General features: G+C 42.9%; 1 protein-coding gene across 1 annotated transcript in view; it reads left to right on the top strand.

Moving 5' to 3' along the window:
* Positions 1-25,935, top strand: part of lingo1b (leucine rich repeat and Ig domain containing 1b) — a gene marked incomplete at both ends in the record, with an annotated part of 63,626 nt that overhangs the window by 35,446 nt on the left and 2,245 nt on the right. The window contains one exon of the mRNA XM_080771495.1: positions 25,509-25,559. Within this exon, the coding sequence (XP_080627621.1) occupies positions 25,509-25,559 (51 nt within the window). The remainder of the gene's footprint in view (positions 1-25,508; positions 25,560-25,935) is intronic.

Here is a 25,935-nt window from a genome sequence, read left to right as displayed (position 1 = left end):
CCTGTTCTGTCCATATTGCCTTTCTTGAACCAAACAAATGATGGAGCATAATGTCGATGCCAGGTGGAAACCTCATCCATCCATCCATCAATCTTCAACCGCTTATCGATAGTCGGGTCGCGGGGGCAACAGCTCCACCAGAAAGCTCCAGACTTCCCTCTCCAGAGCAACATTAGTGACTTCCTCCTGGGGGATTCCGAGACGTTCCAAGGCCAGTGCGTCGACGTATTTCCTCCAACTGCGCCTTGGTCTGCCCCGGGGTCTCCTCCCAGTGAGACACGCGTTGAGGACCTCCCTATGGAGGCCCCCGAGAGGCATCCTAACCAGATTCCCGAACCACCTCAGCTGGCTCCTTTCCAGGCGAAGGAGCAGCAGTTCTACTCTGAGTCTCTCTCGTGTGGCTGAACTTCTCACCCTATCTCTAAGGGAGATGCCAGCCACCCGTCGAAGAAAACTCATTTCGGCCGCTTGTATTCGCAACCTTATTCTTTCGGTCATGAGTCATGACCCACACTTCATGACCATATGGTGAGAGTAGGAACGAAGATTGCTTGGTAGACAGAGAGCTTTGCCTTCTGGCTCAACTCTCTTTTCAACAACATTGCTCCTCCTGAGTCTGAGGAAACCTCATGAGCACCCAAAAAACTGTTACTTTTTAGGATTCAAATTCAGAAGTTACAGCATGTCTAAGCTCAAAACCTGCGTCCCGAGCTTGTGGATCTGCTACCTTTGATAGTTCCGTGTGCGGTTAATGGTTATAGGTTTCTGGTCAAAGGACTTCAGCGTTCTGTACAGAACAAATAATGTTTGTTTTCGCCATCTTTGTTGAAGAAGAGTCTGGGCAATTATGTTTCAGTCCTACTAGAATTACTAAACGTTTCTAAATCATATATTTAGAATTAGTCTGGCTTAAAGGACAACTTTAGTTTTTTTTCCAACCAAGGTTCATGTTCATCTAGTGCCACCTGGTGGCCACCTTTTGGACTGCCGAGCCGTTTGTAGTGTTACACACTGGATTCACATCCTGTTTGGGCGGCCATCTTAGATGCTAAATAAATAGCGTCAATGCTATAGCGAGCTAAAATGAAGCCATCCTTGCTCTAGAAAGCGCCAATGTCTCCATCTAGAATCATCGGATAATCAGCAAAGACCTCCGAACATCGCGTGTTTTATCCAAACCATGGAGAGCTCCGTAGAGTCATTCAGCTTTTTTTAGTCAGCCTGTATAAAAGGGAGGTGGACGGCAGTGCGGATGCGCAATCCAGTCTAGGATCGCTAAAGAAGGAAAAGGCCAGCGATCAGCGATCCGGATCAGCGATCCGATAATGAATGTTACGCCAGAAGCAGTTGCCGGTTGGATTCCAACTGGCGGGAAGTTCCGTCACGAGCAGTTAATTTGTTAATCTATAGTCACCTCATGAGGTTACTGGAGGTCAACTGCTTAACCCATTTTGGGCGGGAACCCCTTTTGGTGTTAGCATTATGCTGTGCTTTAGCTATTGAAAAATAGCAGATCTACAAGCTCATAGCACGAGCTTGTATGGGTCTGCTATTTTTGAAAAATCGAAGAACGACTGAAATAGGCCGCTTTTTCAGAAAACTGTCATTTTCAAACAGACATTTTTAGAATCTGATCTCAGGTCGAAATGGGATAATGTGTGATTAAGTTGTGGTCAAATAGGGCGTTAATATAAAATAAAATAAAAAGTTTGAAGTGAGTGGTTCAACAGCATCCCACCGTTGGTACCCTAAACATATTATATGTATGACGGACGGACATTGCTGGTTATAGGAGTGGTCGAACCACTCAAAAAGACAAAGTTAGAACATGGAGAAGATATTAAGTGGTCTCTGCCCGACAGCCCGACATCACCACACCTGTAAACCTGCGACGTGACATAAGGAGATGATTATTTCTCACACAACAACAGGATTGTGCTGACATCAGTCGCCTAGCTGCGCCAGTTTCCACTGATGTGATCCATTAGCCCTAACAGCACCATGCAGGAAATGTCCCTATTTGGAATCTGCCGGGCTGATGTCGGCCACATCCCAACAAATTTGGGCATGAGACAGACAGACAGACAGACAGACAGACAGACAGACAGACAGACAGACAGACAGACAAGACAGACAAGACAGACAGACAGACAAGACAGACAAGACAAGACAGACAGACAGACAGACAGACAGACAGACAGACAGACAGACAGACAGACAGACAGACCAGACAGACCAGACAGACAGACAGACAGACAGACAGACCAGACAGACCAGACAGCTGGGAATATAATACAATATGAGTTCAATATTTGTATTATAAAGCATTGTATAAATAGCCTTGCAGGAATGTGGTTTTTCTTGCACCGGCAATATTGGTGTCTTGCCATTGCAAGGCTTACAGAAATTGTACCCAATTAAAGTAAATGTGTATTGAAAAGCAAGTACTTGAGTACAGGTACTGAGTTACTTTCCAGCAGCTTTAGAAGGACGAGCCATGAGAATTGCTTTTAACCCATTCTGACCTGAGATCAGATTCATACGAGGTTTCCACTGGACACACACTGGTCTGATTAACCCATTCTGACCTGAGATCAGATTCTAAAAATGTCAGTCGTTCTTCTCGATTTTTCAAAAATAGCAGACCTACAAGCTCGTAGCGCGCCACTCGGTGGCGCGCTATGAGCTTGTAGATCTGCTATTTTTTAATAGCTAAAGCATAACATAATGCTAACACCAACATGGGTTCCCGTTCAGAATGGGTTAAAGAGCATGTGAGGTGTGATGAGACACACGCACGCACGCACACACACACACACACACACACACACACGCGCGTGCGCGCGCAGTCTCCGGTGTGAAGAAGGGGCTGTGAAACAGTGCATGTGAGACAGTAGCGCACGTGAGATAGCGCACCCCTCCCCTCCCTCTCCCCCTCCCAAGGTCATTACTAAGAGAGAGGGGGGGGGGGGGGGGGGGGGGGTGTTGGATGGTGGGGATCCCAGGTTCCAATTTCATTTTCATCTCTCCTCGTGAAAAGTGGAAAACGAAATGAGATCATTCCTTTAACCACAGTGACATATATAGCGTCCATATTCTGGAGGAGCCAACAACCACGTCGTGAGATTATTGGCTATTCTCACAGTAGCATAACAAGTAAATATACAGTAGCGATAAGCCAGGACCAAGAAATAAGATAATACGCAATAAGAACAAATATGCACAAAAAAGACTCATGGCGAAAACCGACTGCATGGTTCAGCCAGAAGTGCTATTTTTGGCCGGAAGGAGGAGAAGAAAAAAAAAAAAAAACCCACAAAAACAATACGTTTTTAATTATGGCTTGGCGTCTGCCATATACTGTAATAGTACATGAATTACTTTGATTATACCAGTCATTGCCAGCCATTTCTGTTGTGTATTTTACACTATTTTTCATATCTGGGCCCTGTGCAGTTTTTGTTTATACAAAGCCTTAAAATAATTCATCACAGTCATGTACGTAACGTGATCAAGTCATCAACTGACATGTCATGATGGCGTGACGGCCCTCGGCTGGGTTTTGCCAAAGACCCCGGGGTTCAAATTTCACTTCCATCTCATCCTCGCTCAAAGTGGAAGGAAAATGAGATCATCCTTTAAATTCCCACCAGAAAGACGCAACGCGCTTACAAATGGAGAGCAATAATAATGGGCGCCTCTCTCTCCCCTATTGAAAGGTAATTCAATAATGATTGTCTTTGACTCCCTGAGAATGTCTGAATTCAATATCCATGAAATACATAACCCCCCCCCCCTCCCCCTCCTGCAGGGACATCATACAACAGATGTGATTATAGAGCGTACAGTATGTAGCATGGGAGGAGGATGAAGCAATTCAACTGTAAAGGGCTGTGCGGAAGAATGAGTGGACACTGTTGTTTAACACAACCGGTGGTTCTCAGTATTGTCTGTGTCAAAGTTGTCAACGACCCAAAAAATGGACACATCGCACCGAGGACAGGGTTCCGTGACAATTAAGGACCCCCCCCCCCCCCAGAGAAGATAATTATGTTCTAAATATTATAATAGGATAATAGTAACATTATTCAAAATGTTTTAGATAATATTTAAGATAAAAATAAATAAAAAATAGCAGATGTACAAGCTCTCAGCCTGTTGTAAAGTGACGCGCTGTGAGCTTATAGATCTGCTATTTTTTTAACACCCAGCGTGGAAAAGTGGTTAAAAATGATATATGAACCACCTTAGCTGGAGACTCCCTGGAACCCCCCCAAATGACACCTGAGTCCTGGGTCAATTAACAACAATAGATTGGTGTTGTTGAAACGTTTTCATAAATATTCAAGCCGATTTCTGTGACTTATTTTTGTGGACCTGGCCGCTTGTTTCTTTAAATCTGGCGACTTTTGCTGAAACTCAATGCAGTCAGGAGGAACATTCATGTTGTAAATTGAGTTTGATCAGAGCAATAGAAGAGTGGAGAGTCTTCTGTCCAGAGCATCATGTGCCTAGGGCAGTGCAAGTGTTTTGTGTCAATAAAGGACAGTTTTAATGCCAGGGTGCTTTGCTGGAGGAAATCAATAGCCTACAATATATTGGCAAATTATTCATGCGCTAAATGATCTATCAAACTAATTGTTTCTGCTGCTAAACTATGATTTAATTGGATGATGAGCTGAGCTGATTGTGACAATAGGGTCAATATAATTGGAGGAAATAAATGATCAGAAAAAAACAGAAAAAACAGATCTGATATGGTATGGATGCGTGGATTATATGCCTATACATGGATGGTGGCAGTATAAGTGCATAATGGTGCTTATCCGATATCTCAGAAATATGGGAAGTGTTCACTTCTAACATTCACAAAAACATGAGTTTTTGTTACATTACAGACACCAATTTGTCATTTTGTAAACAAAAGGGCAGAGCCATGGGCGGTCCTTTTATAAGGTGGGGGAGGGACTAGGACAAGTGGGTGGTCTTAAAGGAGGAGGCGGAGGGACTGGATTAGGTGGGTCACGTGGTGCTAAGGTTAAACTCACGCATATACCTAATGAACTGGTGGGTGTGTCCACATAAAACCATCATTTTAACAAATACTGTACACTTTTTTTGAAAAAATTATACCTACTTATATAACAATAACACCTGATGATCATGTATAAGTGTGGGGAAAAAAATCACGGCACTCCATCTTTAAAAGTTGATATTACCGGTATTTAATATTTATTATATCTCAAATGTATATATATCTCATGTTTTAACATGAGATATATATACAAAAACTATGACTATATACTATAGTAAAATCTATAAATGCAGCTTGCAACAGTAAAACAGGGGGTGGTATATTTCGCGGTATAGAAAGACATATTGAAGGGTTTGGCGAATGGTTCTGAAGAATTGCAGGTTGGTGCTAATTTTGCCACATGAGGCTGGCAGATTGTGGTTTTGGTTTCTTTTCCATTACATAAGTCAAACGACAAAAACAAAATCAAACAAACACAAAGCCTATATGACAAAAATATGTATAGAAGAATTATAATAATACAAAACAACACTAATGTTTGAAAACCAAAAATTAGGCCTGACAGTGTGCCGCGGGTTCGACTCCCGATCCCAACGGCCTCTACTGCGCGTCACCCCCCTCATCTCTCTCCTCATTTCCTGTCGGCCTATATTGTCTGTCCCTATATATGAAATAAAGGCGAAAGCCACAGGAAACATTTAGAGGAAAACCAAAAAAAGTAGATATTTGTGAGAGTTCTTTTGTCACAGTGAATCAGGCTTTGAGTGCTCTTGAAACAGGAATAAGGAACAGATCAAAATTGACACTTCAGATTATTGCCATGCAGTCAAAAGAAAAAAACTCACTTTCGTCTCCTCCAATCTTTTTGTCCTCTTTTTTGATTGATTGCTATAACGTGTGTGTGTGTGTGTGTGTGTAGTACATGACTCACAACTCATGCCATTCCACACAGTAATAAGCAACAAAAATCAATGAAAGAAGATGTAATCATGCCCATTTGTAAGATAAAAGGCCATGTCCTATTCCTGTGTAGGATTGACGCAGTGAAAAGTCCTAACCACTCCACTCCCGTCTCTATTGTGGGCATGTCATAGCAGAAATTGTCTAAAGAAAATTAATGTTCTCTAAAAACACAAGAAAACAAAAATGATTTTAAACATTTACAAAAAATGTTTCCATATAACCTTCAGAAATACAGAACCTAGCAGATGTGTGTGCACTGTGCATGCATGCATGCATGCACAACACAATCCTTCCATTTCATAGATTTTTCCATCCCTGAGCATTACGTGGGCTTCATTTTTCACCTTGGTTTTTCCATCTCCTACACAGTATTATGTCTCGCTCGTCTATTCACAATCATAGCAGGTTGCAGTGTTATTCTGTACGCCGTAACGATACACAGCACATGACAATAGTGTCTAATTTATCACAGGCTGGGAGGTGGAGATGCGCTTGTCTCAGGGCATTAGGCATACAACTACTGTGCCTTCTGGCGTAGAAAATAACAGACTTCTACAATACAACAACTGTGCCTTCTGGCGTGGAAAATAACAGACTTCTACAATACAACAACTGTGCCTTCTGGCGTGGAAAATAACAGACTTCTACAATACAACAACTGTGCCTTTTGGCGTGGAAAATAACAGACATCTACAATGCAACAACTGTGCCTTCTGGCGTGGAAAATAACAGACATCTAAAATACAACAACTGTGCCTTCTGGCGTGGAAAATAACAGACATCTAACAATACAACAACTGTGCCTTCTGGCCGTGGAAAATAACAGACATCTACAATACAACAACTGTGCCTTCTGGCGTAGAAAATAACAGACTTCTACAATGCAACAACTGTGCCTTCTGGCGTAGAAAATAACAGACTTCTACAATGCAACAACTGTGCCTTCTGGCGTAGAAAATAACAGACATCTACAATAAAAACAACTGTGCCTTCTGGCGTGGAAAATAACAGACTTCTACAATAAAAACAACTGTGCCTTCTGGCGTGGAAAATAACAGACATCTACAATGCAACAACTGTGCCTTCTGGCGTAGAAAATAACAGACATCTACAATAAAAACAACTGTGCCTTCTGGCGTGGAAAATAACAGACTTCTACAATAAAAACAACTGTGCCTTCTGGTGTAGAAAATAACAGACATCTACAATACAACAACTGTGCCTTCTGGCGTAGAAAATAACAGACATCTACAATACAACAACTGTGCCTTCTGGCGTAGAAAATAACAGACATCTACAATAAAACAACTGTGCCTTCTGGCCGTGGAAAATAACAGACATCTACATACAACAACTGTGCCTTCTGGCGTGGAAAATAACAGACATATTACCCACTTATTCTATGAGAAATTAAAAATATATATAAAGAGACTATTTTCTTTTAGAAATAGAAAAAAAAAAAGATGCACTCGGGTGGAGTATCTGCATGCGCACCACCACCGGTGCGGTGTCGTCTGGGGGTTCGAATCCGGCTTCGCTGAGCAGCTTCTACTCTATATATATATATATATACGAACACAAATTGGCTCGTGTTCAGGGGAGGGAAGCCACCGGGCAGGGAGGGTTGATATGTGTCACACATAATAGGAAACACTGGGGCGGCGCCACCTGTCAGCAGGGAATGTCGAGAGACACCGGAAAAGAAACCCCCGTTCATTTTTCCTCATAGAGTTTTCCAGAAAGTATTTATTCAAAGACCTTTACGCCGTGGACAAAGCCGACCCTTGTCGTGACAAATCATGACAACAAACAAAAAATAGAAAGAAGAAGAAAAAGAAAAAGGCAGCTTACAACACTTTTTTGTTTCGTTTTTGTAGTTATTCGTTTGGTCCAAAATATTGTGTTTGTTGTCATGATTTGTCACGACAAGAGTTGGCTTTGTACGACGCTTATAAGGTCTTTAAATAAATACCTTTTGAAATGTCTATGGGAGAAATGCATTGGGAGCTATATTTCCTGGGCCTGGCGTCGTCATGAAAGGGGGCTCGACTGCGACGCTCTATACGTCCTCCCGGTGGGGGCTCCTCACTGGCAGACGTGGTCAACATGTGGAAAAACAAGCTCATAACATTGTGCGACACATTGTGGGCTTGTGGATGAGCTATTTCCACTATTCACCCCAAGTACCACAGCATGCTTATTGTGGGGAGAACTTTGAGGGAGCTTATAGATCGGCTATTTTTTAGATAGGAGATTGTGTGTACATGGGTGGGGGGGAGGGGGGGGGGGGAGCATTGCAAGTATAGTTTTAACTCAGGTCCTTTTCCAGTGAGAGTGTTTAAGTGGTTAAAAGCAAAAAAAAACAGTTGTTTCAACACATTTTATACAAATGCAGGTGGCGGATGATTATATTTCCATTTTTGTCTGAAGGCACGGATGCAATCATGCACAGGCGAATACCCAGAGGCGCAACACTGACCGAACGCTAGGGGGGGATATAGAGCGGCGCCGCGAAGCGGCGCCGCCGAAAAATCCGTCCCCCCCGTCCCCCCCACTACCCTAGGGGAGGGGGGGATGGGGGGGTCTAACCACCAAAACGTGGGGTTATGGTTAGGGTCGGACTACAGAGAGGTTGTTCCAGTGACTCAATGCACATACAAATGCAATGCCAATATGCTATATTAACATTAGAACGTTTTAAAGACAGATTAATTATTGACGACAATGCAACCTGTGGGTCCAACGTCACTGAAAACTTTCATAATGGCAATTAAATTTACTCACGAGTGCTGATGTGAAATGGAGGATGTAAGAACACACTTTTGTTGTATTAGAGCAGGGTAAATATGAAGTTTTGCGCCAAGGTGTTATTGTCGCAATTTGGTCCGTCTGAGATCTGAGTGAGGGGGCCTTCCTGAGTGAGGGGGTTTCTGACGGCGTCGCTTACTCGCTTCCCCTCTGTCAGAGGTGGAAGCTACGCGCAGCCGTCGGGAACCCCCCCAAACCGACTGTCCCCCCCCCCTCCAGAAAAGAGGTCTTTCTGCTACAGAAACTGTCAGACGAAGACCAAAAACACTAGCGGGGTTCCTATGTTGCGTTATATTTTTCGAAAGAAGCAACAGCTGTACCTATAGTCTCGTACCAGGCCCAAACTCATCTGGGGGGGACCAATGTGACGCTGGCAGGGGACGCGTCCCCCGCGTCCCCTAGGCTATTGCGCCCCTGCGAATACCCACACTCTTCTCCTTTAATCACAATACAGTAAATGTGGCATGTAATTTGTTTTCCTACCTGTAAGCTATACAGTTGCTGACAGTTGCTGGTTGTGTGAAATTGATCAATTGATGTATCCGTTCACACCAATTGCTGCAATTCGAAACTGGCCCCCGTAGAATCTGAATCCCCCTTTTTCCCCCGTTTTACCTCCTCTATGATAATGTCCTGTTTTTGGCTATAGAAGTGTATATTTGTACGTCTCTCTGTGTTATGATGAATTGAAAATGGTGGACCCCTTTATGGTGTCATCCACAGTTAACAGTTTTGTATTGAGTTGTGCTTCAAATGTACTGTGATTCTCCAAACTGTTAAATACTTCAAATAAAAATTGTAGGTCTGCTATTTTTGAAAAATCGAAGAGTGACTGACATAGAAGACATTTTTAGAATCTGATCTCAGGTCAGAATGGAAAACTGTCAGGATGTAGAAGAGAACTTAATCTAATTAATCAAGTGCTGTGCAGTAAAGTGGGGTTTGTGTCTCTTATCGTATGACCCCTTGAAAGAACGTGCCAAATGACAATTGGGGAGGAACTGTGTTTGCGTGCGTGCGTGCACTTGCGCGTGTCTAGCCTTATTGCACAAATAGCAGTAAGGCGCGCAAACGCGGGAAGCGAACGCAGCACGTAGGCTACATATTTGGGTTTTGGACGTATAGCTGCTTTGGGGACTCCTTATATAGCAGTTTGAGAGAACTGAAAAATCAAGTATGCTGAGCGCCCCAAACCAGGCATTGATTCTAAGGCTTCCCTGATAGGGCAACCAGACTCGGGCATCTCAGCTTGACTGATCGGCAGGGCAGAGCTAGACTATATAGGCCAGCAAAGTCCTAGTTAATACATACTGACTATTTATCAGAGTGAAAGGAAAACAAATACACCTACTGGAAAGTTATCATTCCTTATTGCCTGGTTTTAATTGGTGTTCATTCTTACAGACTTATTCTGCCATGCTATTAATCCGAGTGCACTTTGTTTCCGAGGTACCATTGGTCAGACATTGGTCTGACCAATGCCTGACCATTGGTCAGGCATTACAACTATAAACCACACCATAACCTCACTCAAACCTACGTACCATGTTTCCTACTTTTGGGACATCAGAATAATGGGCGGTTCGACTAAAGGGCAGCCCACCAATTTGCTCCAAGACACCAGGCTGAACGTGAATGAGGATGAGGATTTATGTATTTTCATTTTTATTTATGTATTTTATTTATTTTCTTTCTATGTAAAAGATTATTTTAGGATCAGCTCAGATCACTGTCCAAACCATAGTAATCCCGCCACACTGATTCCATTGGGTATTATTATGAGAGGTGTCTATATTATAATTATGCCTAATGTATACTCATTGCGCGACAGTGCCACTTGCCAGCCTGAAGATCTGTTACTCTTGCCATGCAATGTGGGAGTTCTCCAAAAGTTAAGTCAATTAATCCAGTGCACAGTAATTAGTCACATGCTCACGTCGACTGAGTACTCTTCATTGGTTTAATGTTTAAGAAAATCTAACAAGCTTAACGACTTTCACTTGAAGGCTTTTAAATGGCGAGCAAAGCAGATCAAGCCACAACACATCATTGTATACCTGCAAAGAAATGCCATGCACATATTTTCCCAGTGCATATGGCAGGCATTGTTGACGGTTTTGGGAGAGATTTCGAAGGTCTGGTTCCAAAAATGAACCAGTATTTAACGTGTGAAAATTCATGATATTTACATTGGAATGAATGAATGAGCCTGGCTGGAAAGTTGTCCAAGTGGGAGTGTCTTAAGCCAGCTCCACACTGCTCCGACAGTCGGCTGTCTCCAGTCGCCGAGACCAGCGGTGGCCGAACGGTTTGCGGAGCGGTCTTGATATCGGAAGGTCGCTATAGTTCGTATCCCCGGACAAGGCATTGCACCTCTACCATGAAATGTTCTATGAGCAGGGCTTGGCTGTAAACAAGTTCTTGAGCTTAGTCCAGTTACCCTGGGTAAACATAGTACCTTTCCTTTCCTTAGTCCAGTTACCCTGGGTAAACATAGTACCTTTCCTTTCCTTAGTCCAGTTACCCTGGGTAAACATAGTACCTTTCCTTTCCTTAGTCCAGTTACCCTGGGTAAACATAGTACCTTTCCTTTCCTTAGTCCAGTTACCCTGGGTAAACATAGTACCTTTCCTTTCCTTAGTCCAGTTACCCTGGGTAAACATAGTACCTTTCCTTTCCTTAGTCCAGTTACCCTGGGTAAACATAGTACCTTTCCTTTCCTTAGTCCAGTTACCCTGGGTAAACATAGTACCTTTCCTTTCCTTAGTCCAGTTACCCTGGGTAAACATAGTAGGCCTACCTTTCCTTTCCTTAGTCCAGTTACCCTGGGTAAACATAGTACCTTTCCTTTCCTTTCCGTCGCTTGCAGTCCCTCAGAGACGAAAATGTTTTTATAATCGTCATGGGGGCCCGCCCTCTCCCCCCGCTTATATTCACCCCTTATATACCCCCCCCCCGTTTCACACTAAACCCAAGCGGTTTAGCTCCTAAACACTTATTTGTAACACTTTTTAAAGGTGCCAGTGTTTAGATTATGAAACAGAAGAGCATGTTTAAAATGCCATGATTGCACTGAGTCATCTGGCTATAGTGCTATACTCCTTCTCATTGTGAACAAGTATAGCCTATTGCAGAGTATACAGACTACAGTACTATGCATATATACCCTATACCTGGCAGGTGAAAACAAGCCACCAGATTAGCATTTGAATGCCTGATCTGCACAAGTGGACACAGGCAACGCGGTCCACCCCCCACCACCCCCCCTGCCCCCCTCGGGCCAGGACAAGAGAGGTGGTTAAAAGGTGCCAGACTTGGATGGTTAGAGCGGCGCGATTACATACAAAGTCAATTCCCAAGACGAGAATTGCGCGAACGGTCTCGGCGCGACTTGGTGCGGTACAAACGGGACGGACTTGAGGCGAATATATATTCCATAAAGTAGTGATATATATTAAGGTCTAATTCTTCATGGGGGGCTCGAGCCCCGCCGCCCCCCACGGAGTCTATACGTCACTCCCTATCTATCGCCTTATTGACGCGTCGGAAACCCGCCGATGGAGAACCGAACACGTCCGGTCGGTTGCCGATGTCGGGAGCGACGCTATCCATGTTGTAGTGGGTAAATTACTCCACTGTAGAGTGGACTTCTAGCTAGGGCTGTATTTTGCGTGTCTTAAGTACCAGGTACTTATTCCCTAACTTGAGTAAACTAAAGACCTGGAGGCGTGATCAATGCCATTTGGCTATTCTGAGTGGCCAAAGGGCATTGATCATGCCTCCAGGTCTTTAGTTTACTCAAGTTAGGGAATAAGACCTGGTACTTAAGACACGCAAAATACAGCCCTAGTAGAGTCTAGTACTTTGCTCCGTGTTGCCAGATTGTGTGAGTGAAACAAGCGACCAGGTCTATGAAAACAAATCCAAAAGAAGCAACTATAGATAGTTTCACTACTTGAGCCCTATTACATCAGCTATTTTTTAAAACAAATCATGAAAGCAGGCCAAAATAAGCAACTGCACTTCGGTGCTTATAATAAGCAGAACAGTGCAAACAGTGCAAACCAGCGCTTGTGGCTGCTTTCTGCAATTTGCATCGGGAAACAAAATAATGCCAGTCTGTTGCAATTTGACAGCAGTCTTTGACTAGTCTGGACTCAGTAATATAGTAAGAGAGTGGCGACACTATATACCGTTGACTCCCATCGTAACAATGGAATGCGGAAGTGCTCATTCTATCTCAATGGGATAGTTCCAGCCATAGGAGCAATGTTTGGAACTATGGCCCATAGGCACCCGCTTTGCGGCGATATCAAAGCGTGACGCTATAATCTCCTACTCTACACTCTGACACAGGCGTACTGTGTACCGATGACATCAGCAATCTCCATATATGGGCATACATGGACAGATAGACAGGCAACAGCTGCAATGGGCGCTACGTATATAACCTGGGTGGTGCATGCATTCCCAATTCGAATCGTTTGGCACTTGCATCGTTCCCGAATCGGGCCGGTTGCCAGTCTAGGAGTATATAAATTGGTCGCTATATAATATACTAAAAGCAGAGTCACTTTCAGCCTCATAGTGTCAAGTGTAACGTTCCGCCGTTCATTTGAGACACGACTCCGGAGAGTGTATACAGTATGAGCGCGGTGCATTCAGCGCAGCAGAGCAATAACGTGAAGCCCTCTTGAACAGTGGGTTGTCTCGGCCGTGAACGAGTGGCCTCAGATTTCATCTGTGTGAGGCTGCCGGGCAGGCTAGGGGCCGCACACACACACACACACACACACACACACACACACACACGCACACACACACACGCACACACAGAGAGAGAGAGAGAGAGAGCGCTGAGTCAGCTCCCCCATGGACACTGTGACAACATGATGAATATTTTGGCCACAGACTGTCTTTAACACTCAATACTCCACTGGCACTTAATGGCTCCGCTCTGGCACAGCTGTGGAAAGTAACTATACGTACGTCTACTCTAGTACGGAACTTAAAAGTATAGGGTATATAAAGGGTCTTTGCAGACTGCTGCGTTTTTTCGGGGAAAGGGCGAAAAAACGCAAGTCTTTTTTTTGTTGTTTTTTTGTTGTTTTTTGTTCAAAGGTTAAAGCAGCTATAGAGTGTTTGTTCAGGGGTCTCCCCAGCTCTCCAGCAAACAGAAACGTCGTGTTCAGGTGGGGCACCAATTACTGCGGATCCCCTGAATGGCCATGCATTCAAAATATATTGTATCTTCTCTTGTCCGTACAAGATATTATCTTGTCCGTACAAGATAATAATTATCTTGTACGGACAAGGGTTCTTCCTGGAGGCTGAACAAGGGGTTCAGCCTCCAGGAAGAAACCCTAAATACAAAGTTAATACACCATTCATTGCACATAAAAACGACTCCAGGGTGTCTAATGAAGTACTGTCACCTCATACTGGAAAAATACAAAAATTGTGGCACTCACTCCCAAGGTAGCCTACTTTATTATTCTTGAGTATATTTTGATGCGCAAGTTACAACACTTTTACTCAAGCAAATCTTCGAATACAGGACTTTTTAGTTGTTTAACCTTATCTCTATGTGATATTGCTATACTTTTTAATTAAGTAAAAACACAAAATGTATAAGTACTTCTTCCACTACTCCATATTGCACTGGCACTTATAACGGTCTGGAGTGCAGAACGGCAGCCGTGCCCGTGTCATTATCCCTCTCCTAATAAAGACTCATTATGTCCTTCCCTGTAATTCACCCTTTTAATTTCATATAGCTGAGGGCGACACGGTTACGTACGGCTCATCACACTGTGGGGCGGAATGAAAGAAACGTGAGTACATTACTACCGTAATATAAATATCCCGTTCTGGGCGGTATTGGTGTTTCTAAGCATTACGTTATACTTTAGCTATTGAAAAATAGCAGGTCTACAATTTCAAAGCGAACGTTTTTAACTCAAATCTTTGCTTCCGGGGGGGGGGGGGGGTTCCTGGAATAACATATTTTCAGATGGGGGTCGGCGGCCAATTACATATAATTTTTTGGGGGTCCTTGACATGAAATATTGAGCACCACTGATACAGAAACATAGGTATTTTTGAAAACTGTCAGGATTTAGTAGACATTTTTTTCTTTGTCCGATGTCAGGGCCTAAATGGGAAAGCCTAACAACTCTGAGGTCAATGTTTTCATACTGCATACTTATTATACCGTATGTATTTTGAAAAGTAGTTACTTTAGATTAAGACTATTATTTCACAAGACATGCATTAATATAACTGCCCCACTCCGGAAATCCATGAGCTTCTTTCGTGAGATTTTGATTTTTAGATATTTTTGATTGTAGCAGTGAGCCTGTTGTCTGTGATGTCATGCACTGGGCTCACTTCCTTCCTGGACTACATGTTGTCTCAGTAAGACAGCTCTCCCCCCTATCCACAAGGAGGAGCAGTGCACCAAAGAATTATGGGAATTGTAGTCCAGGAAGGTAGTGAGACCAGTGTCCATGACATCAGAGACAACAGGCTCACTGCTACAATCTAAAATATCTAAAACCACATATTACACATATAAAGACCCCCAGGAAGGTGATCTAAAGCTTCTAAACGTCATTAACATATATTTTTTTGCAAAAAGGGTGAAGTGTCCCTTTAAGCATATTTTGATGCACGCTGGGCACAATATGCACTGTTAGAGTGCATTGCTGGATTTTGGCGGAAGTTATACCGCTCAAGGAAATTACGTTGACACAAATTACAAATTACTTTACATTCTCCGTGAATGAAACGAGTGTTGTGTGATTGGTCGAAAAATATCGTATCCGAGGGGAATAAATCTGACGGATGTTCCGCCCCGACATTTCATGGCTATGAACTACAGTATGTGCCTTATATCGTGACCGGGCTTTTTCTCTTTTTCTCTTGCGTAAGTGAGTAAGGCTGGGACCGAGGCAAATGTTGATGCCAAATCCCTTGCGTAATTATGTCTAGTGTTTACTAGTATGTACTGAATTACATTTTAGCATTTTTACATCGTGGTATTGCTACTTTTAGGAAATAAAAACCTCAAAATGATAGAACTTATAGGCACCTTTTCGGCCAAGGATTCAGGTAAGACTTATAAGTTTAGGTATACGTTTATATAATCCACAATTCTGTACCAGCTGGGCTCTGACTGTAAATTAGAGAGGGACAGAAATATGAAATCCAGTTAATTACAATTACTTACAAAATGTTGAGGCAAACCGATTCTGTTTTCTTTCATGATTAAAATTCCATTAAAGCTTTTTCAATTCTTACGAAACAAATCCCATAGACGGAAGAAGCATCATACATAATTAAAAGCGGAATCTAATGAAAAGAGAAAAGACAAACCTCAAACAAGGAGAAGCACATGAGGGAACAAAATAAGCAAAACAAAACAGCAAAAACCTCATATATTGTAACAGCGGTGCGCGTTAAAATGCCAGACACAGTGCTCTCTCTCTCTCTCTCTCTCTCTCTCTCTCTCTCTCTCTCTCTCTCTCTCTCTCTCTCTCTCTCTCTAACAACCCATAGCCCAGAGGGCCTTCATTCTGACCTCGCTCTGCTGAGAATCCATCCAGTGTCGAGAGAGTGGATTGTGTTGTTGTAATGTTCAATGTGGAATATTGAAGCTCCAAGGCTTTTGTACAGTAAAGTTAACCACTCTTAGAGACCCTATAGTGCCTCCATTCTGTGGCTTGTGATAATACGGCATAGATACTGTCATAGATAATGACATCGATATGATATAGTACTTTATTGTCAGTTCGCACTGACATTTGCCTTGCGGCCCGGCGGCCTTGTATGCAACACATAATACACACATTTGACATAACACAACAACAGAAATGAAAATACAGTTACCGGGTACATACATATATAGACATATAAGGGCACAGAGCAATGTCCACAGCTCAGTCTAGTCCTGGCCAAAAACCTGATTAAGCCTCGAAGTCGACTGATGGACAAAAGACTTCTTCAGTCTGACCTTATTGTACGCTGGAACACCATAGGCCTACTGTATCTCCTTCCTGAAGGCAGCAACCTGTACTCTCCATACAAAACATGGCTAGTATTAAGAGGTGATATTCCTCGCTAACCTTAGGATGCTGTTATCATACGTGGATGTATAGAGTCTCTGGAGTGGTTGTCCAACAATCTTTGAACAAATTACAGGATAAATGCATTGAAATGGGGGGGAAAACACACGTTTAACACGTTAATCGCCCGGGGGGTATTTAGGACCATTAAATCATAGCGCCCGCCAGCGATTTGCCGCAACGGAGCACATTTAGCGGATGTAGCTGAAGTAGCTAGATGTAGCCAAAACACTCCCCGAGGCGATCGACGACAACGGGAGGTATGATTTATTAGCAAGGCAGGATATAGCAAGGCATATAATGCCATCGCCATCACAAACAAAGGATATGATTCAATTCTGAACAACGACAATAATATATCGTTGCTGTCGGTTAATCAATGAATGCCTATACTTCATCATACACTACAGTGTCACACTCACACAAAAGTATGAAAAGTAGCAGTTCATTCCTTCTGCTATACTTTTGAATTTGAATTCTGAAAACATTTTTTGGACATATGACATATATACAGCTGGAGAAGACAGAACATAGAGCCATGAACATTATAGAAAGAAATCCGATGTGGACGGGGCTGGAAGGGGTGCATACTTAGTTTAGACTAGTCATTGGTTAGACATGGGTTAGGTTTAGGTGTGCTGCCCCGTGGGAGGTTAGGGTTAGGGTAGCCTGAGCTAACGTGTTAAGTTTCTGGTCTATAGGGATGGGTCGCGGCTGAGATTTGTGCACGCCCTGATTGGATCTCACCGATCTGTCCGTCAGCCCTGGCCACTCCTCTCCCACCTAGTGAAGCGCTACGTCACATCATTTGGAGTGACACCCACCCGGAAGCGTTGACTCCCACTTCTAGACCAAGGCAGCCAATGCGTTCCTCCAGGCTTTCATTTTTCGTGCAGACGAATTGAAAGCCTGGGTATCGAGGCTAGGGTTAGGGTGAGGGTTTGAGATAGGTTGTAGTTGTAGGACTAATGACTGGTCTAACCAATGACTAGTCTAAACCAAAAACTGTCTAAACTAAGTACTGCACCCGGCTGCAATACACCTCCCTTCCGAAGCCACGATTGCTGGTGGCGGTACTATTGACTATAGACTAGCATATTATTTGCCATATCAGATATGTCTTTTTTGTGGTTTTTGTTTGTATTTTTTTGTGTCATCTTATTCTTGGTATTTGATCGTTGTAATATGTTTGCTGTTTCTGGACGGGGGGGGGGCAATTAAAAGACTTCAGTGCACTGTGCAAGGAATAAATGCATTCGCCATGTATCCGAAGGAAGTCTGATCCAATCACTTTTAGATTTCTCCAGTTTAATCCTGAGTTTAAGTTTTGTAGTGTTCAAGATCTGATTTTAGGCATGTTTAAGCCTCCAGGAAAATCCGTGTTTTTCATTAAAACGTCTTTCTCCTACTGTCCAGTTAGGATTGTGTTGAAGTCCAGCGCATTTTAGAGCTTCAATGCCGTGCGCCATGAAATGTTGCACCAATCTTGTGGTTGTCTTTTTGGCATTGTTAATATTGTATCTGTGTCGTCCCAGCCTAGTACCTATTGTTTTACCTGTCTCTCCGACATATTGTAAACCACATTTTTCACATGTGATTAAATAAATGCAGTTGCTGGTTCTGGCTGTTATTTGTTGTTTAATCTCTAAAACGCGTTTTGTGGTTCAATTTTTTACTAATTGTTTGGGTTTGAAGCATAGGCGGACTTTGAACCTGACGCCAGGGGGTGCGACAGCTTGGCTATCGACTCCCACGCGCACACGAAGCGTGCGCGCGCGATTTTTTTAACCTTTATTTTATTATTTTAGCGTTTTTACAATGCCCTAACCCCTAAAAATGAGTTATTTAGGTAGTACAGCAGCTCACACACATACACACATGCACTACAGCCGTACAGCGAGGCATCATATCATGATAAGAGAGATGATTATAAACTACAGTCAGAAGCCATAAGTTAAGTTTGAAAAAAAAAAAAAAAAAAAAAACTTTTTTTTTTTTTTTTTTTTTTGCCAGGGGGTGCAGTGCACCCCCTGCACCCCCTTTAAATCCGCCCATGGTTTGAAGTATTCTGGTCCCTGGCGTGCTGGTGTGTTGATTTATTTTAGCTTGCTGTGTACTAGATAATCTTTAAGGTTTTTATTTTTTCTGTAGGCCGATATAATTTTATAATCTTTTAGAAGATCGTCCGTTCGGTTCTCAAAATTCCTTTTTATTCTGTTGTTGGCTAGTGTGCTCTGTGTTGAATAACTGGTTATCAGAGCCAATTTGGGGCCTGTATCTCGCACTCTTATTTCTAAGAAGGTATTTTGGGCTTTCCGGAGGAAGGTCCTAGTGTATCCTCTTAGTCTGAGAGCATTAAATAGAGTTTTACAAGCTATTTTGAAATCACTTCTTTGCGTGCAGATCCTATGGAATCTTAGTAGTTGTGATTTGACTATTCCTGTGTAAGAGTGTGTCGGGTGGAATGACGTTTTGTGTAATAGGGCGTGAGTGTCTGTTTCTTTAAAGAATACTTTTAAGTCTAGTTTCCCATTTGTGTTAAAGTTTGGGCCCTTGAAGATTGTTACATCAAGAAAGGGGGGGGGGAGGGGGGGGGGGGGTATAAAAAATGGAACTGTTTTGACTGAACTGCCTGTCTGAACTATATCTTGCAAAAGGAATACAAAAACAAAGAAAAAAAGAAGAAAAAAAATTGATATGGAGCAGCTGGGCTTCTTTCAACGTCTTTCAGGCCACTGTGTTGCATATTAAACATTTAGTTTTGTTTTATGTTTTTAGGAAGCCGTACGCAGCAACGTGATAAGAGGCTTTCAAAGCCAGCTCACCATACTTGGCTGTTTGTCTCGTCGTCGTCTGTTGTTGTCGTGAGATGCGAGACTATCTTGTTAGTACATACTCCACACACACATTTGTCCTTCTCCTTTTTAAGTGACATTTAAGCTACATTGTCTCTGAGTTGTTTCTGCAGCTTCTGAGTCAGAATCTGAATCATCTTTATTGATACGTACATCACAGGTTTACAGGTATATAAAACAAATTGTCTTTGTGCAATTAACCTCCATCGTTTTGTTTCCAGAAAGAGAAAGAAAAGAAAGTGTGTGTGTGTGTGTGTGTGTGTGTGTGTGTGTGTGTGTGTGTGTGTGTGTGTGTGTGTGTGTGTGTGTGTGTGTGTCGAAGAGGAAGGATGGATGCACAACTGCTTTGCACTGTGAATATATTTGCAATCCCATAGTTGGAACGGTGGGGCGTTGCTGTATAGGAACCGGACAAATGTTAATAGCTTCCGTACTATAGGCCTCAGCCATTATATATAGACAGAGTCTACGTACGTTGCGTCGACGTCCGTATACGGACTTGGGGGAAAAAAGAGTTAAGGTTCAGAGTATATCGGCAAGTGTCAAGTTCAACCACATAGTCCCTATATATACCGGGAGTAGAGGAGAGGGCTCAGCACGCATCCCTGGGGTGCTCCAGTGATGAGGGTCAGGTGTGTGTCACATACGACACTACTGCCAATTATCACCACCTGGTGTCGGTTCGACAGGAAGTCTAGCCCATTCTGAACGGGAACCCCTTTTGGTGCATGTTTTAAAGCATATTATGTAGTACTTTTATGCTCTACTGAAAAATAGCAGACCGACAAGCTCATAGCGCGGCACCGAGTGCCGTGATACGAGCTTGTCGGTCTGCTATTTTTGGGAGAAAAAAAATCCTGAATCCCATATATTCTTTCAGAGCTAATGTTTTTAACTCAAATCTTTGCTTCTGGGGGGGTTCCCCTGGAACAACAATTATTTTCAGATGGGGGTCGGCGGCCAAATAAGAGATGATTTTGGGGGTCCTTTGACATGAAAAGGGCTGAGAACCACTGACATAGAAACATGGGTGTTTCTGAAAACTGTCATGATTTAGAAGACGTTTTGTATAGAATGCATGGAGCTGCAGGTCTAAATGGGCCTAAATCTAGTCGCATTTGATGGCGTTATTTATAGATTGGTCTTTGCAGCCGTCGACTAACAACTAACTAAACGTGTTATGTTTTGTTCTGGGCATGATGTCAGAATTCTGTGACAGGAGCAGCTGTAGGTATACGTACAGGCTGTGTTTCCGACGAAGAGATTTGGTACAGATGGAGAAATAGGATGGCACAGATTTACCAGATTAATACAGTAGTACTATTTCTGTTTATGATTACAATTCATCAGCTTTCGATGTTATAGTGCTCCTCCAGCTCCAGCAATTTCTGTCCGCTGCATTTCTTTTCACATGTATTGTATATGCTGTATGAAATATCTGGAGGAAATTGGTATACCAACCTGGAAATTGTATTTTCTGTTAAGTAAAGAGCTTTGAGAGGCATGGGGGGGGGGGGGGGGGGAGACTCCCGTTACTGGAAAAACTCTGTAGCGTTGATATCTATTTGAATATTGGCATTTATTGAACACTTATTTTAACAAAGAAATATCACTTATACTACTGCACCTTTAAGGTTTTCAGCGAAAGCTCTTTCTTGGTTTATCAGTATAGCCTCTATCTGTGGATCAGCCTCAAGGTCAGCCACTCAGCTGTGATGCTAGGATTATGTCTGCTGTGTGGCTCCCGGCTATAACGGCTATATACTGCAGTCTGATTCTCTTTCAGGCCATTTAAAACGTGCTTTGAAGTTAATTGAACACGCTGACATTTTTTTAGATGCCGATTTAAAAGATGTGTGACCACAGCTGCAAAAACAGGTCACCAATATAGCCAGTGCTGTAGACTATTTTTTTTATTTTTTATTTTTTTCAGATAGTATACCATAATTATTCCCTCGCGCATGCACGAGTACGGCACACATACGGTATACTACACGTGTGTGTGTTGTTGAACAGCACGTAGCTACGCACTACTTTGAATACTACATTTGAATACTAAATACTAAATCTATTGTTAAAGATGGAGTGCCGTGATATCCCCCCCCCCCCCATAAAACAAGATCATCAGGCATTTTTATGATTATACTAGGAGGAAGATTTCTTTCAAAAAAAGTGTACAGAAAGTGTTAAAATTATGTTTTCATGTGGCCACACCCACCAGTTCATTAAGTATACCTGGTTTTCACCTTAGCACCACCCACCTGGCCTCGCCCACAGCACAATACTTAGTTACTTTTCCACCACTGCCAGACAGTGTGCGACGGACGTGATGGCGTTGATGAACCGTAAAGTGCTGCTCAACATTTCTAACAACACATTAGATGAAATATTATACTGATTATAACTTGATGCACACATAGAGCAATATTACTGTACACATTATATGTTTCATTATACGGCGTGGCTCTGCAACATGCCCGCAGTCTGAGAGTGTGTGTGTGTGTGTGTGTGTGTGTGTGTGTGTGTGTGTGTGTGTGTGCACGCGCAGTAGGTGCGTGCGTGCGTGCGTGTGTTATTACATACTTGTGAGGACCACAAGTACAGCATAGTATAATTTGAGAAATAGAACCATTTTCCTGGTCACAAGAGAAACAGATGTTTTACACTTAAACAGATGTTTAGAGATAGGTTTACAATATTAAAAGATTGCGGTTGGGCGATGTCAGGCTCAGGATTAGACATTATGAAGTTATAGGTTTTAGGGGTTGGAATTAAAGTTAACCATGATTTACACCGAAAAATTGCTGACGAAAAAGAAGAGCTAACGTTCCTAAGCTTTTAGGTGTAGGCCTACACGGTTAAAAGTGAATAAATCTACACGGGTTGATTCACAAATGCACACATGCTCTGGTTCAGGCATCTTGACTTGCTAATTTGCCACTTTAGGGGGAACCGGGGTGTTCAGCCATTGATTTGTCATGATTAGCAAGGCAAGTGGGCCCAGGTGCAGAGGCCAAGGAACGGTTACAGATTGTAAGTCCTTTTTTATTGCAGTTCAGGCTGGCACAGAAAGTAGGTACAGCAGCAGCAGAGAAAAGAGAACGACCATGGCGCTCTCGGGAGATCCTTAGTCCCCTTATGGGGAGGAAAAGGCGACTGTGCAGCTCAAGAGGTAGAGCAGGTCGTCCACGTCCAATGATCCACGGGCCGCCCGGCGGTTCGAATCCCGGCTCCTCCTCCTGTCTAAATTTTCCTTGGGCAATACACTGAACCCCAAATTGCTCCCGATGTGCTGGTTGGTAGGCTACCTTGCATGGCTTCTGCCGCAATCGGTGTATGAATGTGTTTGTGAACGGGTGAATGTAATGCACAATCTATGTAAAGCGCCTTGGATAAAGGCGCTATATAAATGCACCATTTACCATTTTAAAAGGGGCGCGATTAGTGGACTACCGTATGTTCACAGGCACAGCACGTTTCTGAGCCTAAATGTTCAGTAAAAACCTTAGTTAATATTATTATTATTATTTGTGTGGCAACCAGACTATACTTATTGTCACACTTTTTTAATCTTCTTCTTCCGGAGTAACCTACATATAACTTCTGCTGTGATTGGCCGAGCTTTGCGTAACGTTTGTAGTAGCTAATTGGCTAGAGAAGGCTCCCACAAAATCCCACAAGAGGTGAAATACATTACCGGTATTTAGAAGGACACATACAATATTAATTACGTCAATCGTTTATAAAGTCATGAATTCGCTTGCAGGGGGCAGAAGACCAAGCTATTCTTATGCGTTATAGACATTTCAAAATTAGGGAGGAGCCTATGTAATGTATGCGGCAACCACACTTTGCAACTTTTCTAAATTGCGACTTTGCTAGTTATTATGTTTTTGTGTAATTGAGGTCGAGTTTTTGGGATATCATGAGAACTTAAGCCAATTGTAATAGGATAAGTTAAGGCAACTGCCAACATGTCGGAATTAAGGTCTGTATCATTTGTTTTATCGCCCTAATGAAGACCTTTCGAGGTTGAAACATGTCGGCGGTTCCTGAGTGGTGCCCCGGATCGGATCATCAGCGGTTTTTTGGCCGATCTACAGATCTACAGACGATCTACAGAGCAGATTAAAATTGGCTTCCTTTGATCCCCCTATAGTGACTTTTAAGAGGTTTGCCTCTTGGCACACTCTCAAGCCATTGCTCCTGCTTTGACGAGTATAGCAATTGCTGTGTTCTTAGTTTATCTTAGTAGTTCCATGATGTATTGTCCCTTTTTTTAGTCTGTACTTGGTTAGCTATTTAGACTCTCTCTGAGCCTCCCTGGTATAGTAGATTTTTGGTATTACGGATGTCAAATGTTTGTCTTGTCATGTCCTGTATTTGTTGTTACTGGCAGAGCTGTGTGACATTTATTTTCCTCTTCTCTTGGCCAGTGCGCACTTGTAAAAGAGACTATGGTCTCAATGTGATTTTACTGGTTAAATAAAGGTTAAATCAAATAAATGAAATCAGCTTTTTCTACTGTTGGCGTAGACTAGAAACACACTGTAGACAAACTGAACACTAGTCTGGAACATTTGATGACAAGCTGATAGACAGCTATAAAAGCACGGTATTATACACACCAGGGAATCAATCACAGCTGGTGTGGGCGGGGGGCGGGGGGGGGAACACGAGGATTGTATACACGACACAGCAGGGAGGAACAGACAGACTGGGGGAGTGAAGGAAGGGTACAAGAAGACAAGGAAACAGACGCACAACGATGTAAACACAAACCACGAGCAAACACTCTGCAAAACCTGCAGGCGGGCAGGCGGGCAGGCAGGCAGGCAGGCGGGCAGGCAGGCGGGCAGGTGGGCAGGCGGGCAGGCAGGAAGGCAGGCAGGCAGGCAGGTAAAAAGAGACACAGAGACGGACCATGTCAATATAGAAATGTATACAAAAACAATTCCACTTCCTGTGCCACCCAAAAGAAATGCTTTTCCCCAGTAACATCTATAATGGCCTTTACCAGCAGCAGCAAGGCTCCATTGAATAATTGACACCTATTGTGTGGGTGTTCACATGACACCAGAGCTGTGCAACGGTCCACGAAATACATGAGCTATGGGTTATTTATATAATATGGTCATTGTCTCGTCTCCTACTGTCTTGTACATTGGATTTTGGTTTCAATGCATTTAATTGTATAGTTCATGAAGGAATAAGAGGGTCCTCCAGGAAGAACATTATTCACGATACAATGACAAATTAGCATTGTTCTTTATTTTAAAGAAACTGTCGCATTTGAATTGCCTTTGTATGAAACAAACAGGGATATGTTCTATGCACTAGGTCCCCAGCAAAATTATTGATACCAAATAGAGACGGTTTACGGACCTGTACAGTACAAATGGAACCAAATGGACCTGTAAGGAGGGTCCATTTTGGTTGTAATTGTGCACTCTCGGAGCTAAACCCATTCTAGACGGGTACCGGTTTCGGTGTTTCAACTAAGCATTATGTTATACTTGAGCTATTGAAAAATAGCAGATCTACAAGCTCATAGTGCTACAGCAGTGAATAAAAGCAAAAGAAACAACACACCATTAAAAACATCTAAAAGAACAGGAACATTTAAAACATAAGGGCAAGGCTATAAAAAAATGCTTTGGTAAAAAAGGAAAGTTTTGAGTCCTCTCTTAAAAGCGTCTATACCGACTGTGGGGCTCTCAGGTGGGCGGGGAGAGCGTTCCACAGTTCGGGGGCAACCGAGCAGAAAGCCCGGTCACCCATGGTGCGTAGGTTGGTCTTTGTGGGTTTGAGTGAGGTTGGTGTTTGAGGAGCGGAGGGAGCGGGTTGAGGATTGAAGGGTGACACAATACAAGACAACAAAGGCACACTAGTGACCCGTACAACATTAAAAAACCCCACACCAACATACCTAGTGCAAAAGAGGAACAACATCACCTCATAACCTTCGACCCCTATACCCTAGGTTTACAACGCTTTGTGCTTTAAGAGACCCTTAGGTCCTCAGACAAATATCTACTGAAGATACCGGGGTCTTAAACCTAAGAACAAAGGGTGACCGGGCTTTCGCAGTGGTTGCCCCTACTCTTTGGAACGCCCTGCCCCTCATGCAAAAAAATGCTGAGTCAGT

The sequence above is a fragment of the Protomyctophum bolini genome, assembly GCF_963924005.1.
Source record: "Protomyctophum bolini genome assembly, chromosome: 1".
Lineage (NCBI taxonomy): Eukaryota > Metazoa > Chordata > Actinopteri > Myctophiformes > Myctophidae > Protomyctophum > Protomyctophum bolini.
This window is presented reverse-complemented; position numbering and strand designations above follow the sequence as displayed.